Below are 12,480 nucleotides of genomic sequence, written 5' to 3' on the forward strand. Positions count from 1 at the left end.
ACAGACACAACAGAACAGGATGGAACTGTAGAGAGACAGAACAGGATGGAACTGTAGAGAGACAGACACAACAGAACAGGATGGAACTGTAGAGAGACAGAACAGGATGGAACTGTAGAGAGACAGAACAGGATGGAACTGTAGAGAGACAGACACAACAGAACATGATGGAACTGTAGAGAGACAGACACACTAGAACAGGATGGAACTGTAGAGAGACAGAACAGGATGGAACTGTAGAGAGACAGAACAGGATGGAACTGTAGAGAGACAGACACAACAGAACAGGATGGAACTGTAGAGAGACAGACACAACAGAACAGGATGGAACTGTAGAGAGACAGACACACCAGAACAGGATGGAACTGTAGAGAGACAGAACAGGATGGAACTGTAGAGAGACAGAACAGGATGGAACTGTAGAGAGACAGACACAACAGAACAGGATGGACCTGTAGAGAGACAGAACAGGATGGAACTGTAGAGAGACAGAACAGGATGGAACTGTAGAGAGACAGAACAGGATGGAACTGTAGAGAGACAGAACAGGATGGAACTGTATAGAGACAGAACAGGATGGAACTGTAGAGACAGAACAGGATGGAACTGTAGAGACAGAACAGGATGGAACTGTAGAGAGACAGAACAGGATGGAACTGTAGAGAGACAGAACAGGATGGAACTGTAGAGACAGAACAGGATGGAACTGTAGAGAGACAGAACAGGATGGAACTGTATAGAGACAGAACAGGATGGAACTGTATAGAGACAGAACAGGATGGAACTGTAGAGACAGAACAGGATGGAACTGTAGAGACAGAACAGGATGGAACTGTAGAGACAGAACAGGATGGAACTGTAGAGACAGAACAGGATGGAACTGTAGAGAGACAGAACAGGATGGAACTGTAGAGAGACAGAACAGGATGGAACTGTAGAGACAGAACAGGATGGAACTGTAGAGAGACAGAACAGGATGGAACTGGAGAGAGACAGAACAGGATGGAACTGGAGAGAGACAGAACAGGATGGAACTGGAGAGAGACAGAACAGGATGGAACTGGAGAGAGACAGAACAGGATGGAACTGTAGAGACAGAACAGGATGGAACTGTAGAGACAGAACAGGATGGAACTGGAGAGAGACAGACACAACAGAACAGCATGGAACTGTAGAGAGACAAACACAACAAAAAGAGACGGAACTGCAGAGAGACAGAACAGGATGGAACTGTAGAGAGACAGACACAACAGAACAGGATGGAACTGTAGAGAGACAAACACAACAAAAAGAGACGGAACTGCAGAGAGACAGAACAGGATGGAACTGTAGAGAGACAGACACAACAGAACAGGATGGAACTGCAGAGAGACAGAACAGGATGGAACTGTAGAGAGACAGAACAGGATGGAACTGTAGAGAGACAGAACAGGATGGAACTGTAGAGAGACAGAACAGGATGGACCTGTAGAGAGACAGACACAACAGAACAGGATGGACCTGTAGAGAGACAGAACAGGATGGAACTGTAGAGAGACAGACACAACAGAACAGGATGGAACTGTAGAGAGACAGACACAACAGAACAGGATGGAACTGTAGAGAGACAGAACAGGATGGAACTGTAGAGAGACAGAACAGGATGGAACTGTAGAGAGACAGAACAGGATGGAACTGTAGAGAGACAGAACAGGATGGAACTGTAGAGAGACAGAACAGGATGGAACTGTAGAGAGACAGACACAACAGAACAGGATGGAACTGTAGAGAGACAGACACACCAGAACAGGATGGAACTGTAGAGACAGAACAGGATGGAACTGTAGAGAGACAGAACAGGATGGAACTGTAGAGAGACAGACACAACAGAACAGGATGGACCTGTAGAGAGACAGAACAGGATGGAACTGTAGAGAGACAGAACAGGATGGAACTGTAGAGAGACAGAACAGGATGGAACTGTAGAGAGACAGAACAGGATGGAACTGTAGAGAGACAGAACAGGATGGAACTGTAGAGAGACAGAACAGGATGGAACTGTAGAGAGACAGAACAGGATGGAACTGTAGAGAGACAGACACAACAGAACAGGATGGAACTGTAGAGACAGAACAGGATGGAACTGTAGAGAGACAGAACAGGATGGAACTGTAGAGAGACAGACACAACAGAACAGGATGGACCTGTAGAGAGACAGAACAGGATGGAACTGTAGAGAGACAGAACAGGATGGAACTGTAGAGAGACAGAACAGGATGGAACTGTAGAGAGACAGAACAGGATGGAACTGTAGAGAGACAGAACAGGATGGAACTGTAGAGAGACAGAACAGGATGGAACTGTAGAGAGACAGAACAGGATGGAACTGTAGAGAGACAGACACAACAGAACAGGATGGAACTGTAGAGAGACAGAACAGGATGGAACTGTAGAGAGACAGAACAGGATGGAACTGTAGAGAGACAGAACAGGATGGAACTGTAGAGAGACAGACCAGGATGGAACTGTAGAGAGACAGACCAGGATGGAACTGTAGAGAGACAGACACAACAGAACAGGATGGAACTGCAGAGAGACAGACACAACAGAACAGGATGGAACTGCAGAGAGACAGAACAGGATGGAACTGTAGAGAGACAGAACAGGATGGAACTGTAGAGACAGAACAGGATGGAACTGTAGAGAGACAGAACAGGATGGAACTGTAGAGAGACAGAACAGGATGGAACTGTAGAGAGACAGACACACCAGAACAGGATGGAACTGTAGAGAGACAGACACAATAGAACAGGATGGAACTGGAGACAGACAGAACAGGATGGACCTGTAGAGAGACAGAACAGGATGGAACTATAGAGAGACAGACACACCAGAACAGGATGGAACTGTAGAGAGACAGACACACCAGAACAGGATGGAACTGTAGAGAGACAGACACAATAGAACAGGATGGAACTGGAGACAGACAGAACAGGATGGACCTGTAGAGAGAGAACAGGATGGAACTGTAGAGAGACAGAACAGGATGGAACTGTAGAGAGACAGAACAGGATGGAACTGTAGAGAGACAGACACAACAGAACAGGACGGAACTGTAGAGAGACAGACACAACAGAACAGGATGGAACTGTAGAGAGACAGAACAGGACGGAACTGTAGAGAGACAGACACAACAGAACAGGACGGAACTGTAGAGAGACAGAACAGGACGGAACTGTAGAGAGACAGACACAACAGAACAGGACGGAACTGTAGAGAGACAGAACAGGACGGAACTGTAGAGAGACAGAACAGGACGGAACTGTAGAGAGACAGAACAGGACGGAACTGTAGAGAGACAGAACAGGACGGAACTGTAGAGAGACAGAACAGGACGGAACTGTAGAGAGACAGAACAGGACGGAACTGTAGAGAGACGGAACTGTAGAGAGACAGAACAGGACGGAACTGGAGACAGACAGAACAGGACGGAACTGTAGAGAGACAGAACAGGACGGAACTGTAGAGAGACAGAACAGGATGGAACTGTAGAGAGACAGAACAGGATGGAACTGTAGAGAGACAGAACAGGATGGAACTGTAGAGAGACAGAACAGGATGGAACTGTAGAGAGACAGAACAGGATGGAACTGTAGAGAGACAGAACAGGATGGAACTGTAGAGAGACAGAACAGGATGGAACTGTAGAGAGACAGACACAACAGAACAGGATGGAACTGTAGAGAGACAGACACAACAGAACATGATGGAACTGTAGAGAGACAGACACAACAGAACAGAATGGAACTGTAGAGAGACAGACACAACAGAACAGGATGGAACTGTAGAGAGACAGAACAGGATGGAACTGTAGAGACAGAACAGGATGGAACTGTATAGAGACAGAACAGGATGGAACTGTAGAGAGACAGAACAGGATGGAACTGTAGAGAGACAACAGGATGGAACTGTAGAGAGACAGAACAGGATGGAACTGTAGAGACAGAACAGGATGGAACTGTAGAGAGACAGAACAGGATGGAACTGTAGAGAGACAGAACAGGATGGAACTGTAGAGAGACAGACACAACAGAACAGGATGGAACTGTAGAGAGACAGACACAACAGAACATGATGGAACTGTAGAGAGACAGACACAACAGAACAGGATGGAACTGTAGAGAGACAGAACAGGATGGAACTGTAGAGACAGAACAGGATGGAACTGTATAGAGACAGAACAGGATGGAACTGTAGAGAGACAGAACAGGATGGAACTGTAGAGAGACAGAACAGGATGGAACTGTAGAGAGCAGAACAGGATGGAACTGTAGAGAGACAGAACAGGATGGAACTGTATAGAGACAGAACAGGATGGAACTGTAGAGAGACAGAACAGGATGGAACTGTAGAGAGACAGAACAGGATGGAACTGTAGAGAGACAGAACAGGATGGAACTGTAGAGACAGAACAGGATGGAACTGTAGAGACAGAACAGGATGGAACTGTAGAGAGACAGACACAACAGAACAGGATGGAACTGTAGAGAGACAGAACAGGATGGAACTGTAGAGAGACAGAACAGGATGGAACTGTAGAGAGACAGAACAGGATGGAACTGTAGAGAGACAGACACACCAGAACAGGATGGAACTGTAGAGACAGAACAGGACGGAACTGTATAGAGACAGAACAGGATGGAACTGTAGAGACAGAACAGGATGGAACTGTAGAGAGACAGAACAGGATGGAACTGTAGAGAGACAGAACAGGATGGAACTGTAGAGAGACAGAACAGGATGGAACTGTAGAGACAGAACAGGATGGAACTGTAGAGAGACAGACACACCAGAACAGGATGGAACTGTAGAGAGACAGACAACAGAACAGGATGGACCTGTAGAGAGACAGAACAGGATGGAACTGTAGAGACAGAACAGGATGGAACTGTAGAGACAGAACAGGATGGAACTGTAGAGAGACAGAACAGGATGGAACTGTAGAGAGACAGACCAGGATGGAACTGTAGAGAGACAGACAACAGAACAGGATGGAACTGTAGAGAGACAGACAACAGAACAGGATGGAACTGTAGAGAGACAGAACAGGATGGAACTGTAGAGAGACAGAACAGGATGGAACTGTAGAGAGACAGAACAGGATGGAACTGTAGAGAGACAGAACAGGATGGAACTGTAGAGAGACAGAACAGGATGGAACTGTAGAGAGACAGACAACAGAACAGGATGGAACTGTAGAGAGACAGAACAGGATGGAACTGTAGAGAGACAGAATAGGATGGAACTGTAGAGAGACATAACAGGATGGAACTGTAGAGAGACAGAACAGGATGGAACTGTAGAGAGACAGAACAGGATGGAACTGTAGAGAGACAGAACAGGATGGAATTGTAGAGAGAGAACAGGATGGAACTGCAGAGAGACAGAACAGGATGGAACTGTAGAGAGACAGAACAGGATGGAACTGTAGAGAGACAGAACAGGATGGAACTGTAGAGAGACAGAACAGGATGGAACTGTAGAGAGACAGAACAGGATGGAACTGTAGAGAGACAGAACAGGATGGAACTGTAGAGAGACAGAACAGGATGGAACTGTAGAGAGACAGACACAACAGAACAGGATGGAACTGTAGAGAGACAGAACAGGATGGAACTGTAGAGAGACAGAACAGGATGGAACTGTAGAGAGACAGAACAGGATGGAACTGTAGAGAGACAGACACAACAGAACAGGATGGAACTGTAGAGAGACAGACACAACAGAACAGGATGGAACTGTAGAGAGACAGACACAACAGAACAGGATGGAACTGTAGAGAGACAGACACAACAGAACAGGATGGAACACAAAAGTCTGGAAATAAACAGCACTGTGCATGAAAACAATTATCTACAGTTGAGTGTGTGTGTGTGTGTGTAATCTCTACTGTAATACCTGACAGAGAGGTCAGCCTCCTCCCATTGAAGCTTGGCTAGGGGGCTTCCTTCCTTCAGTACCCCCAGCAGGGTAGCCCTTCTCCCACTGGGTTTGTGCAGGCAGAGCCCCCCTGCCCGGAGCCCACTGTCCACTCCTCCGATCAGGGCCAGCACCGGCCACACTTCAGAGCACAAAGCACCCAGCTGGGTCTCAGAGAGGCCTGAGGGTCCCGTCACCAAGTCTCCTGGTTCTACAGTATCCTCCCCAACACAAGTTCTGACCTGCTCCTTGTTCTTCTCCCTTTCATCAATTCCTTTAGGTCTTGGGCCTGCTGGATTTAACAGGGACAGATAAGAAATCAGATAGACCACTGCGCCACCTGGGAGTTTAAGGCACTGCATCGCAGCCACCAGAGACTCTGGGTTCGCGCCCAGGCCGCCCAGAGCCGGTCGCGACTGGGAGGTCCGTGAGGTGACGCACAATTGGCCTAGCGTCGTCCGGGTTAGGGAGGGTTTGGCCGGTAGGGATATCGTTGTCTCATCGCGCACCAGCGCCTCCTGTGGCGGGTCGGGCGCAGTGCAGTGCCAGGTGCACGGTGTTTCCTCCGACACATTGGTGCGGCTGGCTTCCGGGTTGGATGCGCGCTGTGTTAAGAAGCAGTGCGGCTTGGTTGGGTTGTGTATCGGAGGACGCATGACTTTCGACCTTCGTCTCTCCCGAGCCCGTACGGGAGTTGTAGCGATGAGACAAGATAGTAACTACAAATAATTGAATACTCCGAAATTGGGGAGAAAAAGGGGGTAAAAAAATAAATAATACTTTTTAAAAATAATAATAATTTAAAATCAGTTACTTTTCATCTTTTTAAGGCTACATTTACATTTTAGTCAGATATAGACTGAAACAGAACATACAGACTTAAATCAGTGTATTCAACTAAAATAGGTACAACAGCCACATCACGATCACAGCATAGTAAAAACGTCTTCAAATACCACTAGCCTTCCAGACAATGCTGAATAGCTACAGTTAGTTTGAGCTCTTTCTCTATTCTGTGAACGTATTCAGGTGTGTAAATGTGTGACTTGTTTTGGTGATCAGTGGCTGTATTGGAGAGGGAGGGGTTTCATCTCTTTTCTGAGTATATATAATCAACTTCTCAGCCCCCATCTCAGCGTACTTCATTCTATATCTAGAATATATATATACTATATCTAGAGGACTCCTGATATCTCCAGGAGTGATTATTTGTTGTGGTCTCGTACTGTCTTTTTCCTAGCTAGGACCAACTACTTAAAGTGCTGCCTGTCTTCCCAGTGGTCTACTTTGGTGTATAAACTGCTGACTGTCTTCCCAGTGGTCTACTTTGGTGTATGAACTGCTGACTGTCTTCCCAGTGGTCTACTTTGGTGTATAAACTGCTGACTGCTCATCATTGGCTGATAGACACATCAACCAGGATCAAGGGGCAGGGCAATGTGTGACTTGTTTTGGTAACCAGTAGCTGTATTGGAGGGGGGAGTGGTTTCACCTCTCCTAGGCAATCAGCAATTAGTACAGGGAGGTGTTCTCTCCTCGGCTGCTAGGCATTTGGCAATTAGTGTTAGTTCTTCATTCTCCACTGGTTTCGCAGTGGCAGCTGTAAGTTCATCCGAGTTGTTCGTGGAAGGCTCCACACCACTCTCTCAGTATCTTACCTAGTTATTTATAGATTCTCATTTTGATCTTTTGGAGCTCTGTGTGTTTTCTATAACTGTTCGCTCCTCTACCTGAAGGCTTTCCAGACGCTCCACATCTCTCGGCTGCTACCCTTATAATTTAGTGTACCCCGCGCGCACCAACCATGGAATTCTCAGGTCCCTGGCAGCGCTTGGAACTGCCGATCTGCGATCAAGAACTCAGAGTTCATCTCAGCCTATGCTGCCCTTCAGTCTCTTGACTTGTTCCTGACATGGATCACCCCAGAGAACACTGCTACTCCAGCTGCTCTTCATCTGATTGTTTTCTCTCATAGTCCGAGAGCATCTGGTCGTCGCAGTGGTGGCACAGGCTAACTCATTTCTCCTCAGTGGAGATTTCTTTCTCCCTCACCTCATCTCCTCATTTGAATTCCACACTGTCACGGGTCCACTCAAGATTAACGTTGTCATCTATCGACCACCAGGTACCCTGGGAGAGTTAACACCTTGATAAGCTAATTTCCTGAAGATGGCTCACCGCTCATCGTACTTGGCGACTTCAACCTCCCGACATCTGCCTTTGATTAATTTATTTCCCCTTCTTGCCTCTTGACCTCACCCTTTCCCAATCCCCTCCAACTCAAAAAGCAGGCAATACGCTTGACAATCTTTACTAGAGGCTGATCGCCTACTAATCTCACTGCAATGCCTCTCCAGGTCTCTGATCACTACTTTGATTTCCTTTTCTGTCTCCCATTCCTCCAATCCTGGCTACGCAGATGGGCGTGTGCGGACGCAATATTCTCTCTCTCCCACTACTCTTTCCTCTTCTATCATCTCTCCCTTCTGCTAAATCCTTCTCCCTCCTGTCTCCTGATTCTACCTCATCGACACTTCTCATCCCATGATTTGCACTGTCCCCTTTCCTCCAGGTTGGCTCGGGCCTCCCCTCCTGCTCCATGGCTGAGTGACTGATTGCGAGCTTACAGAACAGGGCTGCGGGTAGCTGAGCAAAAATTGAGGGAAGTAGAAATGGAGGAAAACTAAACTTCCAGAAGACCTATAATCCTTTCAGTCCCTTCTCTCTACCTTCTCTTCCTCTGGATCTGCTGCTAAAGCCACTTTATATCACTACATTTCAAGCTTCTGCCTCGAACCCTAGGAAACTCTTTTCTACTTTCTCCTCCTACCTTAATCTTCCACCCCCCCTGACATCTGCTACTCAGTCTACTGAGTCCACTGGTCTCAACTCACACAGAACTACCCTAAGCCTTGACCTCTTTCTCCCACTCTCTCTTGACTAGTGAGGTCTGGCCTCCAGACAACCTGCCATCCTCCCTTCTCCAGACTATCTCTGGAGACCTTCTCCCATTCCTGAATTCCCTCAACTCATCCCTCACCACTGGCGCTGCGTCCCCTCAAGAAACCAACACTCTGACGTCAAAAACTATAGACCTGTATCCTTTTCTTTCCAAAACACTTGAGGGTGCTGTCTCTAATCAACTTTCTCATCTCAGAATGATCTTCTTGACCCTAACCAGTCAGGCTTCAAGACGGGTCACTAAACTGAGACTGCTCTTCTCTTTGTCACGGAGGCTCTCCGCACTGCCAAAGCTGACTCTCTCTCCTCTCATCCTCCTACATCTATACGCTGCCATCAACACCCTGAACCATCAGATCCTCCTCCCTCTTAGGGCTGGGTGTCTCAGGCTCTGCACACTCCTGTATTGCATCCAACCTAGCAGGTCTCTCCTACCAGGTGACATGGAGAGGATCTGTGTCTGCCCCACGTACTCTCACTACTGGTGTCCCCCAGGGCTCGGTTCTAGTCCCTCTTCACTTCTCACCAAGTCAGTCATATCCTCACATGGTCTCTCCTATCATTGCTATGCGGGTGACACTTAAATATTTTTCTCCTTCTGACACCCAACTTGGATGTCGGAACTGCTCTTCCTCGGGGGGGGGGGGGGAATGCCTTCTCGCTTAAATACCTCTCCATCACTGTTGACAACTCCAGTGTCACCCTCCCAGAGTGCAAAGAACTTTGACGTAACCCTGGACAACACCCTGTCGTTCTCTGCAAACATCAAAGCAGTTCCTGCAGGTTCATGTTCTACAACATCAGTAGAGTACGACCCGACCTCACACAGGAAGAGGAACATCCGTAGAGTACCACCCTACCTCTCACAGGAAGTGGCACAGGTTTCTAATCCAGGCATTTGTCTTCTCCCGTCTGGACTACTGAAACTCGCTGTTGGCTGGGCTCCCAGCTTGCGCCATCAAACCCTGAAACTGATCCAGAACGCTGCAGCGCTCTTGGTTTTCAACCTTCCCAGGTTCTGTAACCTCGTTCCTGCGCACACTCCACACAACCAAGACCGTGGTGCTTACCGACAGAACAACGAGAGGAACTGCCCCTTCTCCCTACCTTCAGACTAAGCTCAAACCCTACACCCCAACCTGAGCATTCCGTTCTGCCACCTCAGTTCTCTTGACCCTCCAGCCGAGTCCAAGCTCTTCTCTGTCCCGGCAGCCCAATGTTGGAACCAGCTTCCCCCTGAAGCTAGGACAGCACAGTCTCTGCCCATCTCCCCGAAAACATCTGAAACCCTACCTCTTCAAACAGTATCTTAAATAATCCTCCTCATCGCGACCCCCCTCCCTCAAATCAAAAACTAACAACCAGCATTTGATAGATACGTTATTGATGAAAAATGTACTTTCTATGCCTGTGATATGTAGTTGTCCCACCTCGCTATTTTAAGATGAATGTACTAACTAAGTCACTCTGGATAAGAGCGTCTGCTAAATGACTAAAATGCTAAATGTATCATACTGCTATAGTGTGTGCGCCCAGTGGCTGACCATGTTTGACGGTCCCCAGGCCTCCCTCCTTCATGAGCGGTCCTATGAGCTCCAGCCGGCTCTGCATGTGCTGGTTGATGTGTTGTGTCCAGTAGCCGTCACACTGGTGCAGCCTGCGGAGGAGCTGCACCGTGGCCTCCAGCAGTACTGTGGTGCGGGGGGAACACAGTGGTTCGCCAGGCAGCAGGTCACTGGGCATGCCTCTCATCTGGAGGTCACACAGCGCCACCTAGGGGTAGAGCAGGGTAGTGGTGAGTCCTACTTTAGTCCATTGAAAGCAGACTGATAGCATTATGCTTGTAACTTCAAAATGTTACATAGACATCTACCTTGTATTAAAAGAGCCAATTAAAGACACACACACACACACACACACACACACACACACACACACACACACCTTCTCTCCAGGGTTGCTGCTGTAGAATAACACACAAGGGTACAACTCCGTGGCCTCCACACCTTCAAAAGCCAACTTAGGCTCCTGTCAACAAGACACAATATTAGGCATGTCCTAATGATATTCAGACGAATATCCTATGCCTGCCAGCAACAAATGTCATGGAAATCGACAATAAAAGTATTTTATTGTATCGTAATAATTAATAATAATAAACTGAATTTAATTGGGTTGAATTGAATTCCTTTCCTCCCCAGGCTGTAAAGTATACAGACCTTGTTGTTCTTGGCAAAAGAGATGGTTCTAGCCTCCATGTCCAGGATGCAGGTGATGGTGTCTCCCTGAGTGAAAGATGGCAGGGCCCGGCCCAGCTCCCCTCCGTGATACAGACTACCGCTGTAGGCCCGGTACAGCCACATGTCTGTGGTGGTGCGGTGGTTGTAGTCCCGGATGGGCCAGCGAGACACTCCGATACAAGTGCCCTCGTTCCCTTTGTTCTCCTTGGTGATGTTGAACTGGAGGAGGGTGATGAAGAAGTGGAATTAGGAGGATACAATGTTGCCCGATTTCATGATTTAATCATTGACATTGTAGTCAAACTGTACAGAATCACTTATCTACAAATCACATTGCATCCTAAATACTTCTACTCAGTATGATCAAGACTACCTAGACTAACCTGTGGCCCCATAACATTGACTCTGTACCAGTACCCCCTGTATATAGCCTCGCTATTGTTATTTTACTGCTGCTCTTTGATTATTTGTTACTTTTTTTCTTAAAGCATTGTTGGTTAAGAGCTTGTAAGTAAGAATTTCACAGTAAGGTTTACACATGTTGTATTCTGTGCATCTGACAAATCACATTTGATTCGATTTTTGATTAGCGATTCTGTGCCTCACCTTGAATCCTAAAATACTACTACTACTACTCAGTACGATCCAGATTAGAGATGCTGTGCCTCACCTTGCTCAAATGGATCCTCTCAAACACACTGATTAACTAGTACAGACAGTCTACCGTCCATAAAAAGCAGCCTGAGGTGATGAAGTGGCAAGGCGGTAGCGACGAGGCCGTACACCTTCCCTTCTGAGCCATCTTATATTATCCTGTACATTTTCCTCATTAAATAAAGTACTTTAATACCCCCCCCCTTACCTTCCATATGAAGCAGCCGGAGTTGATGGCTGTGGTGGCGAGGCCATACCCCTTCCCTCCTGATCCATGAGACAGGACGTTGCCGCTCTCCAACGAGCAGCAGATCAGCTTGTAGGGGTCAAAGGAGAAGTCTCCAATAGGAATAGACTCATCTTCACTTCCTGGGACCTGGAACACAGCATGAACATGTATACCATTTAGCATACGCTTTTATCCTAAGTGACTTAGAGTAGGTTCCTGACCCGCGACCTCACAGTACGTTCCTAACCCGCGACCTCACAGTACGTTCCTAACCCGCGACCTCACAGTACGTTCCTAACCCGCGACCTCACAGTACGTTCCTAACCCGCGACCTCACAGTACGTTCCTAACCCGCGACCTCACAGTACGTTCCTAACCCGCGACCTCACAGTACGTTCCTGACCCGCGACCTCACAGTACGTTCCTGACCCGCGACCT

General features: G+C 47.5%; 1 protein-coding gene across 5 annotated transcripts in view; it reads right to left on the reverse strand.

The window, feature by feature from the left end:
• Nucleotides 1-12,480, reverse strand: part of LOC115106027 (probable E3 ubiquitin-protein ligase HERC1) — a 124,409-nt gene that overhangs the window by 55,937 nt on the left and 55,992 nt on the right. For 4 of the 5 annotated variants that reach the window (XM_065007610.1, XM_065007609.1, XM_065007607.1 and 1 more), the window contains exons 35-39: nt 12,022-12,189; nt 11,139-11,378; nt 10,864-10,947; nt 10,464-10,692; nt 5,938-6,250 (exon numbers count right to left, since the gene is read on the reverse strand). In XM_065007610.1, the coding sequence (XP_064863682.1) occupies nt 5,938-6,250; nt 10,464-10,692; nt 10,864-10,947; nt 11,139-11,378; nt 12,022-12,189 (1,034 nt within the window). The remainder of the gene's footprint in view (nt 1-5,937; nt 6,251-10,463; nt 10,693-10,863; nt 10,948-11,138; nt 11,379-12,021; nt 12,190-12,480) is intronic. The other variant, XM_065007608.1, reaches the window with a different exon arrangement.

The sequence above is a fragment of the Oncorhynchus nerka genome, linkage group LG22 (assembly GCF_034236695.1).
Source record: "Oncorhynchus nerka isolate Pitt River linkage group LG22, Oner_Uvic_2.0, whole genome shotgun sequence".
In the NCBI taxonomy this organism is placed as follows: domain Eukaryota; kingdom Metazoa; phylum Chordata; class Actinopteri; order Salmoniformes; family Salmonidae; genus Oncorhynchus; species Oncorhynchus nerka.